The 25,077-nt window shown below is 29.2% G+C and overlaps 1 protein-coding gene and 1 long non-coding RNA gene across 3 annotated transcripts in view; one reads left to right on the plus strand and one right to left on the minus strand.

The window, feature by feature from the left end:
* The window catches only part of LOC142327841 (uncharacterized), a 180,756-nt gene extending 159,011 nt beyond the window's left edge, over positions 1-21,745 (minus strand). For both annotated transcript variants that reach the window (XR_012757108.1, XR_012757109.1), the window contains exon 1: positions 21,652-21,745. This is a non-coding gene — a long non-coding RNA (uncharacterized LOC142327841). The remainder of the gene's footprint in view (positions 1-21,651) is intronic.
* On the plus strand, positions 1,788-24,294 carry LOC142327839 (uncharacterized). The gene is made up of 4 exons (XM_075371180.1): positions 1,788-1,892; positions 12,218-12,365; positions 13,630-13,865; positions 23,121-24,294. Exons 1-4 carry the CDS (start codon positions 1,797-1,799, stop codon positions 24,000-24,002), a joined length of 1,362 nt encoding a protein of 453 aa, XP_075227295.1. The 5' UTR covers positions 1,788-1,796; the 3' UTR covers positions 24,003-24,294.
* The last annotated feature ends 783 nt before the right edge of the window (positions 24,295-25,077 follow it).

A 25,077-nucleotide genomic window follows, 5' to 3' on the forward strand; every position in this document is an offset into this window, starting at 1 on the left:
AATCAGCTTGAATTCCACTAATAATGCAACGAATATCTGCTTTTAAGTCATCAATCGTTCGTGGTTTGTTGCTAAAGACTTGTGACTTAAAATAGAAAAACATCTAAGGGAGTCAAATGACACGATGTTGGTGGCCAATTGACATTACAATTTGGTGAAATTATCGAATTGTCAAACTTCTGACGCAATAACTTAATTGTTTCAGCAGCTGTGTGGTATGTGGTGGCAGCATACTGTTGAATCACGTCTCATTCAAATCAAAATTTTCCAAATTTGCAAACTAAAAATCACGAATCATATTTTTATAGCTTTTACTGTTTACTTTAACAGCATCTCTTTGCTCATTTTCGAAAAAAAAGGGTTCAATGATGTTGCCCGTAATCCATACCAGTGATTTTTTTTCAAATGTGATAGTCGCTGCTGAATTAATTTTGGATTGGAATCATCCCAAATCCGGCGGTAATGTTGCTTCTTTACAAAGTCATCAAGCTAAAAATGAATCTCGATCAAAAAGATAATTTTTTTTTTAATAAAAATTTGGATTATTTCGAGCTTCTCTACTGTTCATTCAGCAACCCGTCGATCCAAAGATTGATCCCATGGTTTTAATTCTAGAGTAATTGAATCTTATACAGATATAGAACAGGATATTTACGCAAAATTCGCCATTCTGATATTGAAGAAAAGCCCAATTCTTGTGAACGATGTGAAATTGGTAAATTTCGATTTTCACAAACACTTGGTGATTAACTGTGATTTACTGTTTCACTTGGTTTGAATTGGTGGTTTCAACAAGTACAGAAAAATCTTGTTCAAATTTGTTAACACAACGATGAATTGTGCTTTTGTTTGGCCGATTATGCACACCTGAAATATCACAAAGCGCACGAATACGTAGCTGTAACCTATTCCATATTTCGATAATTAATTTTTACGATATGTAAACGTTGTTGAGGTATGTAGCATTCCACGTGATTTGTCAAAAACTACTGAAAACAAATGACTGTGGAAAAAAATCAACATCACCACCACAACTGTAAACTTTTCTCGCTCAATTTGAAGCGAGAAAAGTTTATATACATAAATAACAAAAATATATTAATTTTAGTTAAAATACGCGATAACCTTAAATACGGGGCAACATTCGCTGAAAATGTTTAGTTAAAAGTATTAAAACCATAAAATGGTAAAAGATTTTATATAATTTATTTTATTCTTTATTAAATGTAATTCAAAAGTGTATTTATTTATATAAAATCTTATTTACGCTGGTAATACCAATATACAGATACGTTAATCAGATATCTCTTAAACTTTTAATAGGCTTCTCATTAAACTGGTTTGGGGAAGAGTTACGTGAACAAAAATGTCAAAATCGGTTAGCTTTTTTATATTTTCATTGGTATGAGAAATAATTGTTGAAGATATTTACAGGTTTGTAGAACTTAAAGCTAACTAGTGAAATTATAAATGCCCGTAAAACAACAAAGTTACTTATACAGTCACTTTTATGAGCGTTGAAGAGTATTATGGAAACATTGAAACGATTACAAGGTGCTGAGCTAAAATACATCAATCATAAGTACTTGTGTATGCGTGTATTTACGTCAAAGAAGAATTAAAAGAGTCTTGGGAAAAGGTACAAGAAACTTACAAGTAATATAGTTAGGTATAGACATTACGATAATGATCGTGCAAACTTATGCACGACAATCAAAAAGCGTGATCTGATTTGAGGCAATATATAACGAACCGCGGGTGATACTTATACTAGTCATGCATTTGGAAGCTGCACCATGAACTGTGGAAGAATAATCTTACATCAAGTTATAGTTTTGTTAGTCGTATTTTTATTCTTCGATAATCTACATATTAGCGAGCTTCGACCACAGGTAGTGGTCAGTAGATTAAATATTTTTACTGTTTTATTTTATTTAAGAAAAAAAAAATCTAAAACATTTTTTAATTATATTTAGAATAACCCTTTTTTTCAAAATCAAACAGAGTTGTAATCAACCATAATTCGCATAATCATACAGCACATAAACAATAATTATATAATTAGTAATGCAGTTAAAACAGTTTGTATTTTTTATTAATTTTGTATTTTTTTTAAACATAAATATGTATTTTTTATTTGTATAAAACAAAGTTCCACTTACGAACAATTTTAAAAGTATATATCCGAGTACTTTCGGAGCCGTTACTTCATTATCAGGGATTTCTCAAAAGATGTTAATTCAAATTCGAATGAATAATTGTATTTAAATTAAAATTTTTATGTTCATAATAGTCGGTCATCAAGAAATAAAATTAAATTGTACGTCAATAAGGCCGTAACCGTCATGTTAATAGCATAATAGTCGCAAACATCTTACGAACATGACGTTACGGCCTTATTGGCGTAAAGTTTTATTTTATTTCTTGACGACCGACTATTATGAACATAAAAATTTTAATTTAAATACAATTATTCATTCGTTTGAATTTGAATTAAAATCTTTTTGGACATTCCTGATGATGCAGTAACGGCTCCGAAAGTTCTCGGATATATACTTTTAAAATTGTTCGTAAGTGGAACTTTATTTTATACAACTGTATTAATACCAACGGTGCCAAATGTTTAGTAAATTAAATCTAAACAATATATTTTATTTCTTTATTATTTTAACATTACGAAATATTAATAGCAGGTATCAATAGATGTAGAGTAATTAAGATAAATCTGAAAATCAATCAATCAATTAATCAATCAAGATTAATACATAAAAACAATTTTACGTTAATATATATAAAAAAAAATTAATTGAACCACTGTAAAGCACTAGGATGTTTAATGATGTTATGATCTTCGTCTACCAGGAGATTACTTCTGTTACATAGCACACAATAATGCTTTAATATTTGTTCAAGCTGATTATCTATTGTTATTCACTTAATTTGAACAGTCCTTACAAGAAAAATAACATTTTTCTTTTTTAAATATTATAAATAAATGGAATAAAATCATTATTCAACGAAAAATATTTTAAAATTACATTACACTTTATAATTTTTCCTTTTTTTAAATTAAATATTTGATCGCTTTTGATTAAAGGGGGAAAATTCTCTTTAGGCACTGAACGATGTTATTATAAGTACTTAGAAATTATAGAAAATTAAACATATATTAATAGACAATCAGTTTGAAAGGTCATTAAAATATATCAGTATGGAATAAAATCTAACAGCAGATGAAGGATTGTAGTCGCATTCAGCTACTGCAAATACCTTTAAAAAATATTTCGAAATTAGTTCTGAGAAAAATACATATGTTGTTTTATACATAATTACATTGATAAATACAGTAATATGCAAATTTACTCGTTTTTATACGTAGCAAGAATGGATGCATTTTCAAAAGCTTTTCTCTCTATCTTCAGCTCTATTTATAAATATAATAATCTATTGCAAAAAAACATTTATTCCAACAGTCCTTGAGTTATAAAAATGATAGAATACTTCATAAAAATTCTATTTTTGTAATAAAAAATAAACAATTCACAGGTTCATGAAATAAAGAATAGAAAATTATAAATCGGAAAAACGTTCCCCTCAACAAAAAAAAATACTTTGCGTATAACACTGTACTAAATAATTAATTTAACAAACTGAAATAAAGAAAATAAAAAAAAACAAAATATTTAAAAATAAAAAACCAATGAAATTAAAAATTTAAAAATCATACAAACAAAATAATCTTTTTTTAATTACAATAAAAATATAAAATCTTTAAAAAAATCACTTTTTTTTTACTTTTAAGGCTGCAAAGGACCACTTTAGTCAGAATAATTTAAGTCTTTTTTGCCGATCTTTTGGCCTTTAAGTTCTTAGCTTTTACTTTCTCCCCATATTTAGTCGTTCTTAATGATCTTGCTTTACGATCCTCTTCTGAATAAACCCATTTTGTATAATTAAAAGTTCTTACTTTAAAGTTGGTATTCAGATCTTTAATTTTTCGGATTTATTAAGTAAATCTTCGTAAGTCAAATTTAATTCTTGCATGTCTTCTTTAATTTCTTTGATCCATAATGGCGGATTTTTTAAATACCAAAACTGATCGATAATTCTCTTAGTAATCCTATCCTGCGGTAAACTTAAAAAGTGTGCACAGAATGAAATTCGCTTCTTTTTCATGGTATCAATTAAGGATTCCAAGTTTTCGTACATAAATTTATTGGGCAATAATCTGTACTGATTTTCGTGTTTATATTTTTTGTTTATGCAGGTTCTAAGAATCCTGCGTTCAACTTTAAGCAAAGGTTCGGTCCTATTTTTCTGATTTAATCTAAATAAAGTCTCGCTCGCGTAAGTAATTACTGGTTTAACCACAGTTTTGTAATGTCTAATTTTAGTGTTAATCGAGAGCGATTTTTTTGTTGTAAGTATTTTTGGTTACTTGTAGCACTTTAAATAATTTATTAAGTCTTTCAGTCCAATTTTGTTTTTCGTTACAATTACAAGTAATGATCTCTCCAAGATATTTAAATTTTTCTACAAGTTCTTCTTTGTTTCATTATAAAGTGTTAAAAAAACACTTTATAATGAAGCATTTACAATAAATAATACCCAAACAAATATTTAAAAAATTTATCTATCGATAAAAATATACTCTTAAAATGGTTTTCCCAGGTAAAACTTAAGTGCTCTAATTAAATGTAATTACACATGTACAGAGCACATACTGTTAATTTTAAAATCATCATCATTATAAGGCGTTGAAAAAGAATAGCACATAATACGTAGAATCTACTGCATATTAAGATGTTTAAAATAAATTTAAATAATTATAACAGTTGGGAAATTCGGTTTTTACATTAATACATAAAATAAATCAAACTTGGAAAAACTTGATTAAAAAAACAATACATTTTGTTTAACTGTACAAATATTTATTTACTTGTATATGAATAACAGAAGATAGAGTTTCTATCATTCTCCCCTAATAAACCGGACAACGGAACTGTATTCAACATAATACTTGGCCTTACCAGAAAGGTTTTATTATGCTTCCTTTACCATTTTTAATAAATTACGGAACTTTTTAAAAAACTTCCCACCAATTAACTTAAAATACAATTAAAAGATTTATTTTTTATGGAAACGGCATTAATTTGTCGATAAAGTTTTAGATAATACTAATTATTTTAAATTAATTATAATAGTTAAAAACTACCGATTTTCTCCACCCCCTTTAACGTGTACACAACAAATATATGCTCAAAAAGATTTTCAATACAGCTTTCTGAATTGTCAATCACTTTGTAGTAATTTTTTTTTATGTTTAATATATTTAACTTAATATTATTTCATGTGAATGTATTTAAATGGATTTTAATCACTTAATTTTTTATTTATAATCTGTTTTTCTTATAAAATCATGATCTACACAATGTATTATTATTACACACTGATCTTCTCAGTAAAAGATTTATTTATTTACACGTTAAGAAATAATTTTATCGGAATAATACTTAGTTATAATTATAAAAAACTTGTTTTAATATGATAAACGTTAAAAATTCTTCAAATATTACCAGTAGGTTGCAAATTTTTAATTTATTTTACAATTTAAAAACATATCTTAAACTGATGATTCTCTACCATCAAAACGTGTATTTTAATATTATACAATAAAAAAATAAATATGCTGAAAATATCTAAAAAAAAATCTTTTTTTAAGTAAAAGGTATGCTTATAAATTTATTAATAAAGAAAATATATTTATACGACCAATTCTCGGTGGGAACACGTATGAATTTCTTTAAATTTTTTTATGATAATTAGATAGATTCTGTAAAAGCACAGATTCAGATGAATATTTATTTTAAAATAAATAATTACCTTTCCCTTAACGAATTCGTATCCGATATTATAAAAACGCTTATTTAACGAAAGCTTATGTACTGTAACAGACAATTTGAAGATTTTTTTTCGTTAAGCGTTCTCATCCTTTATCGTTTGTAAACGATTTTTACAGTGAAAAAACATAATTTACGAAGATTTTTTAAAACCCTCAGATATTTAAAATGTTTTGCGCGAAAATTTAAGAAAATTATTTATAAAATTTTACGTAAAAAAATAACATTGACTCCTACATTCGTTTACATCACGCTAAACGTCACTTAATTTTTTAAATTCCTTTGCTTATTTTTATTAAAATGCAGATTTCTTATCTTTTCCGTTTTCTAGGAATTGTCAATTTTTGTGAGTTTGTTCCTTTTTCTTAATGGAATTAGAACTAAAATTCTAAAGATAAATTAAATTTAAATAAAATAATTAAACCGATTTGGGGGAAAAAAAAGAAAAAAGTGAAAAATAATACTGTACATCTTTTAATTTAATTTTTTTGAAGTTGAAGCTACATTACGAATTAGGTGTTCGTAGGTTTTTTGATGGCTCTAAAAATAAAACGTCAAAATTTAAAGAATTTATAAAAATTATTCTTTTCTTCTAAATTTTTTATTAGAAAATATTTATTATTATTTTTTTATATTTAAATTTCGTTAAAAAAAATACAATTTCAGTATCCAGATAAGAAAAACTGAATTGATTAAAAAAATTATTTTATTTTTTTAAATCAGTTTGGTAAAAAAAAGTAAATTAAAAATCATTGAAATTCTGAATGGGTTCAGACCCTCATTCAATAAGAATATGATTTACTTCCTCAGAATGGATTTAGGGAAAAGTTTTTACGGGATAAGTTAAAATAATTTTTTGAAATTTAAAAAACTAGTAAAAAAATTTTTTTAAATTGTTTTTATTACACACATTAATTTAAACCTAGATTTCAATGGACAAAATAAATCACATAACATTTAATTAACCTTCCAAGAAAAATTTTTTTTTAAATTTTAGATGTGTAAAAATATGAAGCAAATAGAATTTTTTTAAATTCTTGCGCAGAATTGCGCAAGAAGACCGACTTTCGTTATTTTATTTTGTATAATTTTTTGCACAAGAAATACACAAAATATAAATTAAATGAGAAAACTAAAAGAGTTATAATTTTTTTTAAATTTAATATTAAAATATTTCTGTTTAAAAAAGATTAAATTATTATAATCGTAATTTGATGTAATACGTAATTAAAAATATCAAATAGACCCTACAAACAACCACCAAGTTTAAACTCTTTCACCATTATGACTCGCTGCATAACCGCGTATGAAAAATACACCACAGTCAACATAACCTCAATTTTTTATTTTTTCTGTTTACTCTCAACGAATTACCGTTCAGGTATTACTTCAGAATATCAATGAGGATGATATTTATGAGTGTAAATGAAGTGTAGTCTTGAAAAGTCTCAGTTCGACCATTCCTGAGGTGTCTGGTTAATTGAAACCCAACCACCAAAGAACACCGGTATCCACGATCTAGTATTCAAATCGGAATAAAAGTAACTGCCTTTTCTAGGACTTGAACGCTAGAGCTCCTGACTTCCAAATCAGCTGATTTGGGAAGACGCGTTCACCACTAGACCAACCCGGTGGGTTACATAATCTCCAATTTGAGGTTATATTGTTCAGGTCTGTTTTCAACCTTAAATTGAGTGTAACTGAAGAACGACTCGACCAGCCTACATCAAATTTGCACATACACTTTTACAATATATCTAAATTTCAGTGAAATTGATCTATTAGTTTTGAAAATTTTCGAACCACAAATTTTATATATAAGCCTACAAATATATAACGAAACCTCATTTTAAGTGAATGATATTTTCGTACTCTTCACATCTCAAAACGTAAAGAAAGTTCATTTTCACCCCCTCCACCCCGCACTGCTCCAATGCAACTGAAAGTAGTACAGTACGTTTTTCGAAAAGTCGGTAAAAAATTATAAAAAATTTCAAAACGGTGCTCTGCCCCTCTGAAGGATATAAGTTTTCGTTGTAATTTGAATCCTCTTCAAAACGTAGATAAGAACTGACATACAGAAGAATGATGGATTATTTACTAACTTAAGAGAGGTCTCAAAAAATTAAATTAATTCAATAAATTCTTACAAAAAATATTCCAAAGAAATTAAAAAGAAAAACATCAATAGAATTACCACAGACAAACCAACAAAACCATTTGTTTTTTCAAAAATGATTTACCTACTTACTTAGAAGTTAATTTGTTCGTCACAAACATCTACCCAATTTAACTACCAATTACTTACAGATTATTAAACAGTACGGACCCGTTATAAAAAATCTGGTATGGACAACACATAACTTCCTTGTACGCCTATATATTCTTTATTTTTTGTTATTGAATTATTATTTATTGTAACTTTTTTTTTTGAAATGAGAGGTTAATAAATCAATATATTTAAATTTAAAAAAGAGTTAAAAAAACAAAAGAAATAAAATCGGATTTTCGCCGATGTGCATTTCCCTTGTAAGATCCAAATACTTCATTAATTAAACTTTTATTGGACTCTAACTCAGGAACGAATGAAAATAAGTACCACTTATACCGTTGAAAGGCTTTCAATTAGGGCTTACTACTGCAGTTAAAAAAAGCCCAAAATCCAAAAAAATTGGATTTTGCAGTTTTTTGGGTACTTTTCAGCCATTCGATTGCAATCAAAAGGGAAGGTGCAAAACTAGATGTTACAACAATCCTAAATCAAATACTTCAACATTCTACGGCTACTCCAACAGCAACAATGGCACCTTAAATTTTCTGATTCCTAAAACAGTCACAGACTATTTTTATTGAGTTCAAATAAATGGATAAGAAAGAATTATGAATTTCAATGTACAGTGAATTGTCAAACAGCCGACCTCCATGGTGGTGTGGTAGCATCTCACCTTTCAATCAGTACATCCTACATTTGAATCCTGGTCAGGCAATATCATTTTTCAAATGGTACAAAACTTCCATTCCATTATCCCAAACACAAGCTTAACGCTTAAACAGTAAATTAATCATCTGAAATAAGTATAATAATAATTTATAATAAATGAACAAGAGAAAAATATTAAACAAAAAACAAAAAAAAAGAGAGAGAGAGTGAGAGAGAGAACGAGAGAGAGTTACGTGACACTCCCGGTAACGTAAGGATTCCAATACGTGGTCATACATCAAATTGGTTCAGCCGTTAAGGTGCTACGGTGACACAAATGTACATACTTACATATACCAACAATAAGAATTACATTCCTTTTTGGGCAATCGTAAAATTGATTATTTGATTTATCAAATGATAAGATTTAAAAAATCTATCAGGTGAATGAGTCGTTTTTTAATAACTCGAATCTCAACGTTTCATTCTAAACGATTCGCAAACCTCGTATCTCATATATAAGATTAGAATTATTCAAAAATGACTCATTCAATTGATATTTTTTCAATTTTTTTAAAATTTATTTAACTATATATACACGTATATAAATATTAATAGTCTATGACAGTCTTAATATCGTAAGGATTCTAACGCGGGGTCATATATCTAAATCGGTTCAACCGTTGAGCTGCTACAGTGGAAGACACTTACATACACCCTAAATACATTACACTCCTTTTTGGGCAGTAGTGTAAATAAAAAAAAAGGATTATTAGTTAATATTTAGCAATAAAATCGTGGCGCAACGCGGACCAATGGTGGTGCGCCGGGCGGCTGCGCAAGGCTCCTTCCACGACTCTCTACCACTAGAAGCAATCCGTTGTCAATTAATTTACAAATTTAATTTAATTTCTAAGCGTAGATTATTTTTATTTATATATTGTATTTTTATTAATTTATTATTTATTTTATTAATAAATGAAGGGGATTATTAGTTAATATTTAGCAGTAACAACAACGTGATTACATGATCGAACACACTGCCCGTCAAAAAATCATGAATTTTTTTGCTTAAATATTTATAAACAATAAGTAAGAAGAAGCAACACCAACAAATAAGAGCACAAAGAAAGAACATGTTTACATGATCGAACATACTGCCCGTCAAAAAATCATAAGATTTTCTCTTAAATGTTTATAAACAATAAATAACAGTAATAAAATTACAAAATAAATTAATAAATTTTACTGCCGTAATTCATTCCTTCAGCATCGTAGCAGATCTTAAAACAAAATTATTTTCGATACAAATAAATCGATACTGAAAAAAATACTATCGAATATAGATTTAAAATCGTTTTTTTGTGGCCTTCTAATTACAATTAAACATGCACATATACATATTTATATAGCCTGTGACACTCCCGGTTACGTATGGATTCCAACGCGGGGTCATACATCTAAATCGGTTCAGGCGTTGAGCTGCTACGGTGGAACATACGTACACTCTAAAAACATTACACTCATTTTCGGACAGTCGTGTAAAAAGAATCGCAAAGTGATTATACAAATTCGGAGTCATTCCTTGCGGGGACGTGGCTGCAGGGCCCCCATCCGGCAATTGAGGCCCGTCGCCTGTACCTTGAAGAAGACCTGTGTTGGGACAGTCCCGTTCAGGAGGAATGGGCCTTCGAGAGTTCCAGCGTTCAAGTTCTAGAAAATTTTAACAAGGATCTGAATACTAGATCGTGGATATCGGTGTTCTTTGGTTGTTGGGGTTTCATCAATTAACTACCATCTCAGGAATGGTCGAACTGAGACTGTAGAAAACTACACTTCATTTACACTCATACATATCATCATCATTCATCCTCTGAACTATTATCTAAAAGGTAATTACCGGAGGCTAAACAGAAAAAGATAGAAGGAGGGGTGAGCCGCTTAGGTGTCCCATGCCGTTGATTGGGAGGGGACCCCCTGGGAATTTCTTGGAATTTCGTATTGTGCGATAAATTTAGACCGCAGTCCCGATGGAGCATTCCTTTGGAGTTCCTCACTTGAGGTGTGGCGTAAAGACAGAGTCCCGGTGGGGAGATTCCCCTGGGATCCCCTCATTAGAGAGAGGCATTGTCCATAACTTAAAGAGTCCCAGCTACCTGGCGGGAACTTTGGTTCTCGGTGAGGTAACTTGAGGCGATGGCACCCTCTGGAGCTGTGTTTATATTTAGTTGCGAGTCCGGGTCCAGGGGGTGGGGATAAAACATGACGAATAAAAAAGAAATAGAAGTGATTATACGAAGATTATTACTGGATAGGAATCAGTTTTTTTCTACTAGAAGCATATACATATCAATTAATAGTTTAATCAGGTAAAAATTAACTTCACAGATACTTTCATGATCTGATAAAAAGTATGTCTTCAAGATTACTGAAAATATTTATTAAAACTTAATACAAATTTTTATATAAACAGTTCTAATAAAGATGTTGAAAAAGAAACATTATGTTAATCAAAAAAATATAAACAGTATTTGCAAAATTTAAGTCGGAACATTTTGTCACAAAATTTATGTCATAAATTTTACATTATTGCAAAAATTCCAAATATGTGGCTAATAAAAAACTAACAAGTAGTGGCTAATTATAACATTAGTCATTAAAAATTGGTGTATATACAAAACAAGAAAATACTTCATTAAATATCACAACTTACCTGAATTGGTAAAAGTAAAATTCTTGGTCAGTAATGTACTACTCCAATCCTATATAATTATACAGTAATCTTAGTGGAACTGAGGGACAGAATAGGTATTTGTTCCTTAGAGGGGCTAAACTATGAAGCACCCTTTTGGTTGGGTACTGTGTCTCATGGTTCATCTGTGGGTAGATTATATATTTTTTGCTATTCACCCCCTCCCCCCAAATTTATATATTTTATATATTCATCTGTCTTTTTTTTTTGTAAATTTATGGTTACATGTTCATAGTTTTTATTTTAATGATGTGGATCTACAGACCTTTAGGGGTAATAACTTCCTAATGCCATATAAAAGGTCAACCTGAAGGTGAAGGATTCACAAACAGGTAGTGAAGATCAGATACAACTTGGTTTCCTAATCTCTCCAATCCACCTACAAACAACTAATCAACTTTCATTATATATACATACCATCTCAGAGATAAGATATTCCACTGCAATACAGGTTCCCAGATGGCTCTCTAAGAAATACTGAATTAGCTTGCACTAAACTACTAAAAACAAATTTCAAGTACACAAAGAAAAAAATAAGAGAATATAAAAAGATGAGAACTCTGATAAGAAGCTCAATTAATGTACTGGTGTTTAATTTTACTTAACTAATTAACAAAGTTAAATTTTTGTATTTATTTATTTCAGCATCCAGATCAATTTTCTTCAGGAGTATTATATAATCTTCCAGACCAATCCACACAATTTTCAATAATACCAGAAAATATAGGTCATCCGATACCTTTGGATGATAATACAAGAGACATAAATCATTTTAACAACTTTGATACTAATGGTAAGTAGAAATGCATAGATTTATATTCATATATTTTAGTTAATATAATAAAGTAAAAAATGCATTACATTACATTCTTTTATGTTTCTTAAAAATCAAAAAAAATAATTTGTTAAAAATTATAAACAATTCTGTATAGCTTATTGGTGAGACTAGCAAACATTTAACCTAAAATTCTTATTAGATTATATGACCATGAATTAAGCTAGAGCAGGTTGGTTAATTTGGCACAAGTGGTAGCATCTCAGCCTTTCATCCAGAGGTTTTAGGTTCAAATTCTGGCCAGGCATGGCATTTTCACACAAGCTACAAATCATTTATCTCATCCTCTGAAACAATACCTAACGGTGTCCCAGAGGTAAAACAAAAAAAAAAAAGATTGGTCAGTTGGCAATGTAGTAAGCAAGTGAACTACTATATCAGCTAGTGTTAGGATCAATTCTTAACAAGTCTCATGTTTTTCAATATCATCATCATATCTTATCTTTTCATTAAAGTACAAGCAAAATTGTGCCTGGTAACTAAAAAATAAAAATAGAAAACCTACAGAATAAATAATATTTTACGCATTACATTCAAATTTATTTTATAAACATTTTTTTTCTCTAAAGATGGAATTCAGTTAAGGGCACAAAGTGACACCCAGATCAATTTCAATAGCTTACCAAGCTCCTCAGTGATCTTGAAATTAGGGGAACCTAAAAGCCTGTTAATTTAAAATTTTAACCAAATAATATTTATAATTTTTGAAAAGATGGAATTACCTATATTAGGGAAATATATATATATATATTAATTAGTAATGATGATAAAATTTTAAAAAATGGGATCCAAAAACAATCTAATATTGTTTTTCAGGTATAAGGAAATTTGGCATCTCTCATACTAATAAAGTTGAAAATTATTACTTCCCTAATGACTTGCTTATTCTCTAATCAAAAGATATAAAAAAAGATTCAACAACGATTTATTCCTTAAACAAGTAAATAGATTAAAAAAATGCAAAAAATTTAATCTTATTCTATATTTCAAAATCCAAAGTAATTTTTAAAAAATTGATGACATAAGGTGGAATAACCTTTTAGTATATTCCCTCAAAAAACTTGACAATAGAACGGCAAAACAGATTTAAATGACAAGGAAAAGAACAAGATGATCAGACATTGTTTGAACCTTATAGCATATTGATACTTAGGTGTAAGATAATATTAAATAAAAGAGTTTTTTTTATAAATGCAGATTATTTTTACATAATGTACCTTAGGAGAAGAGATACCAGTAGCAGTTATAGAAAATCATAAACAGCGTGGCCATGTTTCATATACAAGCAGTTTAGCTGAAGAATTAGAATCAGCTAGTATAGAAGATACAGATGATGAAGCTATACCTGGTGAACCTCAACATGATTATCCTGTATATGAAGGAATTCCTCAAACTGCATTCTCATGTACGGGAAAACATGTACCTGCATATTATGCTGATGTTGAGGCACGCTGCCAGGTAATATTTCTTTATAATTTCTTTTTTAATTTTTGTTTATGATAATTTTCTATTCATTGCTGGATAGAGCTTATCTTTAAAATTCATATTTACTAAATACAATATCCTTAACTACCTGCTGAATGTATTAAACTATGATTTTTCTTACAAGTTTACTCTTAAAACTTCCTCAAATTTCAACTGAAAATGTATAATAAAATTTGAGAATACACTGATATTGTAGATTTACTTTACTGTTTAAAACATTAGTTATTCAACAAAAATAATTATGTCAAGATCTGTAAAAAAAGATTGGCAAAATAATTTTTCAACCAAACATAATTTTACTACAAAAAAGAAAAAACTTAGCAAATCAGTGCTTTCAATTCATCTTAATTTAATGACCTGCAAACAAGCAGGCCTAATATTATCCAAAACAAAAACACTAGTACATAAAACCTCAGTCTGACTAGCTCTGGGAAAAGAGAATGTATGGAAGCAGTTTTCTAAGAATCTCATAGTTGTCACATTTCTAACAAGGTAACAATTACATTTATTTTTTTTTTACTTCTGTGGATACATCTCCAGTTTCATAAACTGCAATATTAATCTGTATAGTCCAATCAGTCCTGCTGCTCTTAAACAGGAAATTATATCTATATTTCTCTTAGTTTTTTCTTCTCTATTATAATTATCATTTATATTTCCTCTACCAAAACCTCATCTGAAAATGTTCCCCCTCTATATATTCCTGCCACCTGTTACTCTTTCTTGTTTCCCTAACAATGATTTTCTATCGAACCTTGTGTTACTGATATGTTTTGGTTTCATTTCTCCAAAGTGTTTTATTACTTTTCTATATGGGTCCATCTATCTTCAAAGAAATCATATCATATTTTTCCTTTGTTGCTTTTCCACTCTTAATAATTTTATTTCTAAATAGCCTATACGATTACCTGACTTCAAAAAACTTAGAATTTTATCATTTCTTTTCATTCATCTGTTTAATATATCTTTTGTTATCTATGTTTTTCCAATAACATTTAGTTTTCTACAAAAATGTCCTCTCTACTTTAATTATTCCCCTTTAAAATTTAAATTGAATTTACTTTTGTATATTTATTCCTGCGCCTATGATTTATCAAACTTTTAACTTCATATTATTTTCCTATATTCAGCTTGTCGCAACAATTTATTCTCATTCTTTTCTTTAGTTACTAAATTTCAACCTACATTTTATTACAACTAAATTTTAATCAGAATGAATATCTGTTTCTTGGAATACAGTTTGTAATTTGATTTTAAAACCCTGCAAAAATAAATAAACTATCTGGTATCTTTTTGTATATCTTCTCTAAGTGAATCTGCGGCAGATGTTCCTTGGTAATTTAAATTTACAACATACGGTCACATAACATAAAAATCCACAAGGATGTAGTGCACAGTCAGGTGGCAATAACATCTTACACAGAGTGGTGTGTTTTCTGCTGACATCAGATAATCATGAGCAACTCTGATATGTCCTAATCGTAATCAACAGAGAACCACTTTCTCTCGATGAATTTTTCTGCATGAAGATTTCCATGGCAACACAGTATTACACTGAGATACTGAAATAATATACTCTGATACATCAAAGGACGTATCGGAGTATATTACCCACTGTAGCAGCCAAGTTACCTTGCCACTTTCCTTGAAAAGTGTGTTTTACACAATTAATACAGTAAGAAATAGTAACATGAGTGGTGAAGGACAATTGACTATATGCGTCTTTACAGCGGAATCTCATGTTCATTACTCAGAATTCCTACATGGGTAGGGATCCAGCAGAAACTCACTCTGTGTTGCGATGGTTCAACTTAGAGATCTCATTGTAGATTTTGGAGATGATAGGATGTCTAGAATAGAAATCTTGTAAAGCTTGAAGTGCATTACACGAGTCGCTACAAAAAAGGATATCATGATACTTAGGGCTAATGATATTTAAACCCTTATTGATAGTGCACAGTTCAGTAGTAAAGACACTTGTAATTTCAGATTACAAATGTATGTTTGGTTTCAGACCAAACATACACGTTCTGCCACTAACAACAAATGCGCATCCAATGGTATCCATTCTGTTTTGGTCCATCTGTGTATTTTTCTGCGTCTGAGTTTGCTTTGGAAAGAAAATGGTAAAAATTTGCTGAAAAAGAAAATGAGATGTTGATTTTTTTATTCTATGTAGTAAGGTCAAAATGGTCTAGGAGAAGAAAGTAGCAACTATGCTGGAAATCCACAGTCGAATTGATCAAGCAACCGCAGCATTTGCTTCTCTGAAGTAATGCTTGTGGAAACAAAGCAATACCTCACTGAAAACCAGTTCCTCTTTTCCACACCCTGATCCTACTAATTTTATTGTATGGAACAGAAACGTGGACACTACTTAAAACAGACCTGAGCAAACTTTACGTGTTCCAAATGCAATGCCAGATCATCAGATCATCAGAGTCTCACTTTGCAATCACATCTGAAATGAGGATATCCACCACGCTGCAAACAACAGCCAACAATCAAAGAACAGATTCAAAAATGAAGACTGTGATGGTTTGGCAATGTCTGCAGGATGGGTGGAAACTGATTACCATACAAACTCCTCTGACAGGGAACAACTCACGTGGATCAAGCAGATCGATGATGATATAAAAAACCGTAGGATAATCCTTAATGAAGCCCGGAGAACGGCCATGGATCGCCATGCATGGAAGTGTCTTGTTAGTGAAATCAAACAATCATTGGCATCCAAAACAGCATAAGGACTTATGAGTCAATTCAATAAAAATTCCAGCTACGGATCGAAAGAGGAAGAAAGATCAAAATAAAAATGTATGGGGTTCGTCCTCATCTAGGGAAAGGTCATACTAGAACCAAAGGTAATCTACTTTTACTTTCTCCAGTGGTACAGGAAGGTTGAATGTTAATATAAGGGAAGGTGTAGGTTTTTCCATTCCACTCTGGTGATGTATTCATTTCACTTCTACAACACTTAGGGGATGAAGCTCATCTGCTATTTCAGTAACATTAATATCAAGAAGATCCCGGCAAAATATTACACCACAACTTATATTTAAGATTTTGTGACATGTGGTATTTACGTTTATACCGCCCATGTTGGTGAGGCGTAAAAGAAACTAACTTTGCTCATCATTAAATGTTTTGATTAGTATCCATCTCTAAATTTTTTGATGTTTTTCTGTAAATTACTTGATTCTCTTACCGCTCTGTTGATCAGGAAAAGTGAGACCTTATGAAGGGAAACACCTTACAGATTATTTCGCATAATTACGAATCAAATATTTTTAAACTGTGGACAGGATGCATCACAATTTAACAAACCTGATCAAAGCCTTTCCGCAAGACTATTTTTGATGGTTTTTCAGATGGATCACCAATTGTCATAGTGTTTTCTTATGGATTACTAAATTTGGTCCCACGAGTATGGGGAAATACAGGGCCACCTCTGCAGAGCCCATGCATACAGAAAGGCTAGAGCAAAATACAAGTGGATTCGCCCACGTTCCCAAGGACATCGTTCAAGACTCACTATGTATAACCACCCACCCATTGGCACGATAGTTTCCACCTTAGGTTACAGTTGCATTTCATAATATGTTGCAACATCACCGAGTATAAATGTAAGAAGAAACAGTATGGGATGTTATTGTGTAAAGATATACGTTGTAATTGGTGTAGAATATCTATAGTGTAAACAATTCAGCAGCTCAGGGTGTAGTAGGAAGAAAAGCTGCATACGCTAGGGTCGTGGGGATGCCAGCCCCCAAAGTCTTAAAGAGTAAGACTCCCCATTGGCGACGTATTTAGTTAAAAAAAGCAATTAGTACAACATTGTCTATTATTGTCATTATAGATAATGACCATTCTTCATACATAAGGAAATCTTTTGTAGCATATGGATAAATAATACAAATCCTTTGATAAAGCTAATATTATTTGTTCATAAATTGTATAAACTGAAATAGTGGCAAGTCTAAAGAAAAATTATTAATACAACTTTTTATAATTTGAATAACTAAATATACAGATGAACAATAAGAAAATATCTGACTTAATCGAATAGAAAGTAAACTGGTCAAAAGATGTTAATGAAATAATGAAGTTGTCAAATAAAAATAAATATTATGTTTTAAAATTAGTTTTTTATTTATTTTCCTCTTTAATTACAACTATTGGGATTCCTTTGGAAAATATAACGATTAATCTAACAAGAGGAATAAACATTTTGTAAATGTATCAAATACATTTTTAAAAATTTTATATAGTAATCATACTATTTAAAATAATCTAAAATTTAACTTTCTAAGTAACAAACTGTATGTATCACATATATTTTAATACTGACTTAGAGAAAATATTTTTAATTGACTGCAGAATTCTCCATAAACATTTATACATTTTTTTTTAATAAATTTTCTAGGATTAGAGAATCCTATAATAAATAAATTTTATTTATTCTGTATTCTAGTGATTAGAAAAGTAAAAATTACTAGCAAAATTTAAAAATATAAATAAAAATTTATATTTAGGAAAGAGAATAAATAAGACAATCATTTAGTTGAGGCTTTTTGCACTGCACACCACAACAAAAGAAAGAAGATTCTAAACCAACTGAAAAGAAACACTATAAGTTATTCCTGAAAACAGCACAGTCATTCTTCTTAACAAAAAACATTCTATGCCTGCTTACTAAGGAAAGTAAAGAATGAAGTAATTCCTGTTGACTTTTTCACTGAGCCAAAGTAACTAGAGAGTTTGAGAGGATCAATTTTGGTTTTTATCTGCAAGTTCAAATATAACCTGAAAAATTATATTAAATTACACTGAAAAACTGAAAAGGAATGGAACATAGTTGCTGACTTCCTTATATTCTTAGCCCTGTGGATGATGGCTGAGGGGGTCTGATGCTGTTATAGATGAACAGAGAGAATAGCAACCCAGGTGGTTAGGGGCTTGCCTGGGTACTTACTTTGCCAAGATAGGCATTTTGACATTGAGCCCCAGTTAGCTTAGATATTCACTGTTGGGATGAGATGAATGTGTGGAGAACTCTATGATGGAGGACTGGTGTGGGAGGATGTAGGCATTGACTTCACTCCCAAAAGTGGATCAGAGCAGAGGGATAGGGTATGTTTTCATTATAGGCTAATTAAATTTGTGAATCTGTTCCTTGATTTTTAAGTAAATTAAGAGGAATTGAGTAAATTGAATTGTAGAACAAAATTTTCATTGTTGCTATCAACACTTATTTTCTTGATATGAGGATAGTATTTTTGGTGTTTAAAGACTCATTCAAGTAATGATCTGAGTGCATGGTCTAATTGAAGTTAGATACAGGAAGATTTTTTGTGTAAAACCTTCAGTCTTAGAGGAAAGCAGGATTCGTTTTTCCAAATCCCCCAAAATTTCCACTACTCATGATGATTAATTTCATAGTTGAAGGAAACTGAAAACCAATCAACTACCTAGAAACATAACTAATGTCTCTCATATGTCACTTACTTTACATCACAGCCATAACAAAGGCTGGGAATGATAGTCTCAATAATCCAAATAAATGTATACTTCTTTTGAGAAAAGAAGTGCACGACTATCCCCTTCTAAAACATAAATATAAAGCATAAATATATATATTTGTGAAATTAAATGGCCAGGGGAAGTTATATTTACATATATATATATGTGGAACCTGCAGCCAGATCCCAAGTTTAAAAAGAATCAGATAGATTCAAGTTTTCTGACTATGCTTGTTTAGGGTTTATAAGGATGAATATGTAAGTATGAGGAAAGAAGGGAAAATTACTTTTTAATATTATGAAATATTTTGATTTATTATTATTATAAGAAATAAAAGCTGAATTTTCATTAGACAAATTATTATGAATAAATTGGATTCAAGTTCATTATGCCAATAGGCAATCAGTTGCCTGTGACCAAGTCAGCAGGAGACCAAATTCGCAACTCAGAATTTATTAGTATTTTATAGATCAGTCACCAGAATGGACTTCAAGGAAGTAGCTGTAGTTATTAACAAATACTTAAAGAATGAAAACAAAAAAAAATTCTGTATGCATTCATTTTTAGAGAACTGCTGAAAAAAGTAACGTATACAGTATTTTTTACAAGACAATATGAAGATAAATTTTTTAATCTTTTTCTGAATTTATATAAAATAATTTGAGGATTTGTTAAATACATTGAGATAAAGAGTAAATAGCAAAAATACAAATAATTAAAAAACCCACTAACCAACAATTTTTTTTATATGTATGTGTTCAAGTGCTTTTGGAATAGAATTACATCATCAGAAACTTAAAAATGTATATTATATTTTTAATAAAACTAAAACTTCATTGTCATATATAAAGTTGTGATTATGTAAAGTGTATAAAATATAACAGTGGTCGTCTTGTGTTTAAAATTATGTTGACTTAACATCCTGTCATTATGAATGTCAACACCGTTATTACATTATATAGATAATGGTGGAGATACCATTATCCTGTTATTAAGTTATTTATATGTTATTTAGTTTTATTAAGAATATAATAAACATTTTTAAGTTCCTTATAATAGAACTCTATTTTGAAAGCACTTGAACACATAAAAAAAGTTGTTGTTGGTAAGTGGGTTTTTAATTATTAATTATATAATCATACCAACTGGTCATGATTGATAAAATTATTAAAAATACAAATGTTAAACCTGGCATTTCTCCTGTAAAAATAGGTTATTCAATCAGCTAGTCACTCAAATTATTTTGGTTGCCAGAAACCTGTTAGTTGCCATGAGCAAGTGCACATATACTCAAATTAAGAGGGTAGTCAACCCAAATTTTTTTGTTTAGTTTTTGGATTCTTTTTCTGTTCTGGTTTGAAAATGAACTAGTATCTAAATGAAATTTATGCTAGCTTAAGTGGAGATAAATAATCATAATTTAAAGAAATGTTATATCTCAGCTATGATTTATCCTAGAAACCTAATTCTTTCACCAAAATAAACACAAGGTTTTGCTCTGTGATCTGTACAGACAGTGTTTGTACCAGTTTTCACTATGTCAGAAAAAACGTTTCTGCGAAAATTAACAAAAAATGATAACATTTCCTAGAAATTTTTTATTTAATTTTATGTGAATTATTTAAGGATAATCTCTTTACAGTTCACAGATCAAGATTTTATGAACAATTATCAAGCATACTAGTTTAGTTGTAACGTTTCTAGCGTTTTAAAATCCTGGAAAAGTTTTCGGATAATGCAAAAAAGCATTTTTGGTAACAATTAATTGATAAATTGCGGTCCAACATAATGAATTTCTGAAAGTTCTGACTTTTGAAAACCAGACAGCCGTAGACTAAAGTTTTCTATTCTAATTTCAACTGTACTTACATGAGAAGGCCCAGCCTTGGCGTTCATTATCGTGAATACAGAAGCTACCAGGACAACTAGATTTTTTGCCAAACGTTTTTCATTCGTAATTCTGATTTCGTCCTCTTACATTTGTTTATGTGCAGCACGTTGTTTTGTCGGTCCCATATTATAACTTACTTTATACACTAATAAACTAATCAAATAAAATTTATAACAAACGTAAACAAAAAAAAAAAAATTAAAAGTAAATGTGTGTAAAACCAATACATAACCTAAATACTACAATCACAGTGAACAATATTTTAATAACAGCTTATTTATCCCAAATAACTTCACAATGTAAAATAAAAAAACAGTAATTAATGATACAATGTAAAAAACTTACGTCACAAATCCAAAAAACCGAAAAACCCAAATGAATTTGTCAAAATATTATAGACTAAACAAACGCGCACGACACAAAAAAATTAACTATCTATTCAAATTGTAGGGCTACTATCAGGTGGAAAAAAATTGTACTAAAAGAAGAAAAAGTAAGATTTAAAATGAGTAAGTGAATTACTTATCACTACAGAAACCCGAGAAATACATTTTTAAAAATCGAAAAATATCATGTTAAAAAGGTAGAAATTTCGCTAGAAACGACTTATAAAATATCTTCTTTTTTTTTAGTATTTAGAATTAAGATATAGAAAAATAATGTATCACATTAAAAGCAGATTTTACAGAATCAATAAATAAATAAAAAATTATTTAATTTTTGCCAAAATTTGGGTGACTGTCCCCTTAACCTTTGAGTTTAGTGATTGGTACCAACTTGGTCTATGGCAAATGATTTCCTAGAACGTAACACGCCATAAAATCAGAATTTTTTATAAAAATGTAATAATTAGATGAAGCAAAAATAAGGGTAATAGTGGAAAATAAAATAAAGATAAATTAATAAACATAACTTAAATTCATATTTAATAAATCTTCTTGTCACTGTATTCCTACTTTTATGCTATCCCTGATATCCAGGTTTACACTCTGTATAGAAAAAACTGCGAAAATAATAAACAAGGTCATCAATAATTAAAGGAATAAATGCCAACTGTAACAATAACTGAAATTGCCTGACTTTCAAATTGGCATAAAAAGTATCAGCTGTTAAAACTAAAATTCAAACTTCAGAGTATGGAATCAAATTATCTGAGTAAAATATTCAAAAATTGCACATCAGCTAGTAAAGCAACTACAATGCTATGTTTATTGCAATTATTTGGAAAAACAGTGTACAATCAGTGTATAATAATATTGTGACATACTAAAAAGTAGAGTGAAGTCCACAGTAAAAAAAAAAGTCTTACTTCTCTCAAAAGGCTAGTTTCTCTGCATAAAAACACTCCTCCAAGCACCTCAAAAGTCAAGTAGGGTGATGTTGCCTTACTCACCTTGCAGTCCCAATCTAACACCATCAGATATTTTCTTATTTGGTTCTCTCAAAAATTTTTACATTGGACAGAGTTCAGCAACAATGAGCAGATCAAGAATGCGCTACAAAATTCATTAAGACATCAGTGAACAATTCTTTACTATTGGAATAAAGCTCACAGAAAGATGTAAAAAGTGCCTAAATGTAGCCTGAGATTATGTTGGAAAGTAGCATTAGTTTCATTGTCATTCAATAAATAATAATTTTTCTACAGTTATTAGTTACTTTTAATTATTGAACAACCTTCATAAATTGCTCAGAAACATTTATATAAAATCTGGATATCGTAACACATAATATAATAGCCTGACGTAATTAAAAATTGCAGCAATTTAATAGTGGTATGTATCAAATTTTAATAAATATAAATTTTGTTCTAGGTGTTTCACATATGTGATGTTGGAGGACAAAAACATTCTTTCTTATGTCCAAATGGAAGTGTATTTAATCAAAAATACTTAGTTTGTGATTGGTGGTATGATTTTACATGTGATAATGCAGAAAATCTTTTTAATAAACAAATAGTACCGACTGAAATAAATTCTGTACCACCAAAAATTGAAAACGATAAAATATTTGTGAATAACAATAATGAAGGATTTTCTTCACAAGTACCATCAAATGAATTTAATAATTATCAAAATAATAATGAATTTTTTATTAATCATGAAGCAAATCAAAATGGTTTTGAATTTCCTAATACACAAATTGATACACCACAACAAATTTATACAGACAATAATGCATACATCCCACAAAATGATATTTTTCATGGAGCTGAAACTGGGTTTCCAGGACGAGATTTTATACCACAAAATACCAATGGAAATAATAATGATAATAAGAATGAAAATTCTGATGATAAAATAAATAAAGACAGGAATGATGGTTATAATTCACAAAATCAAAAAAATAAATATACTGAAGAAAATGTTGACAAACTAATAAAACCAAGCAATGACAATATTCAAACAAACTCAAACAATAATATAAATGATAACGGTAACAGAAAACAACAAAAAGCTGGAAGAAAGGGAAATGATTTTTCCCCTCAATACAGGAATAATGCTGGAGGCAATTTTCAAAATAATGAAGAAATAAATAATCCAAATAGGCAAAGTGATGCAAGAAATAACAATAATAATATTAATTTAAATTTCCCTGTTGCATATCCCAATGGTCAAACACAAGGAAATGAGAACATTGATGTGAGCAGGCACCAAAACCAACCACAAATAAATTTTGCACCACATTATAATTAATATATAAAATATTCATTACCACTAAAGTTATAAAATTGACCACAACTTCCATAACCAAATTTAGGTCAATTTTGTTTATGAATAACATTTAAGTAAATTTATTTTTACTTTATAAGTCATCTAGTATCCTTAAATAACTCTCTTCCTTTTTTTAATTAGAAAACATTCAATGAAAAATTAAAAATACTAGTTGCACATTTTCCTCTAATTTTAATGCTAAAATTTAACCTTCAGGTTGGTAGCAGTCAACAAATGAAGAGTTTTAGATTCTTCAACACTACTATGCATCATGAAATTAAACAGCACACACAAAAAAAAATTATTTTTTTCGCTTCATGTAAATAAAAACATATTTCAATATTCTGGCTTGTTCTGTCCTAGAAAATTTTGTCTTAATTCATTCTATCCTTTATTGTACTCACTAGGAATTCTCTTTTATTTTTCTTTCCAACATCTGAATAATTATACTTATTTTATTACATTTTTTCCAATATTTTATAACAGTTAGTTATACATAAAAAAATGTATTATTTATCAGCATATGAAATTTTTTCATATAAAAATCAATTTTCTAACATTTTTTTAAGAACATAGACATGTTTTAATGATTTTTTTAATATTAAATTGTAAATAGTAAATTGTAAACTTGAGAATATGTATATTACAGATAATAAAATTTTCTTAAGTTCCATCATTAGTAAGAATGAATGTATGTTTATTTAAAAATTTGCTATGAAAAACAGAAAACATTATTAAATATTGTCTACTTTCAGTGGATATATAACAATTACAGTTTCTATTGACAGACTGTGTCACTGTATTCATTGCACAAAATACTATATTTGATAATTCAAAAGAAACAAATTAATGCATTTTTTGTCTTCATGAAATGAGTAGCTTTCAATGAACTATATGCTTACAAATGTTTGAAAACTACATAAAAGGCTTTTTAAAATGCAAACGAAGATGATGCTTTATTAGGAGGGATGTATATATTTTTTTCATTTCATTACTGCTATTGTTATTAATCTTTTAAAGATTGGCATTTATAAAGATATTCATGTTTTTATAAATA

Source organism: Lycorma delicatula, chromosome 7 (assembly GCF_047948215.1).
Source record: "Lycorma delicatula isolate Av1 chromosome 7, ASM4794821v1, whole genome shotgun sequence".
In the NCBI taxonomy this organism is placed as follows: domain Eukaryota; kingdom Metazoa; phylum Arthropoda; class Insecta; order Hemiptera; family Fulgoridae; genus Lycorma; species Lycorma delicatula.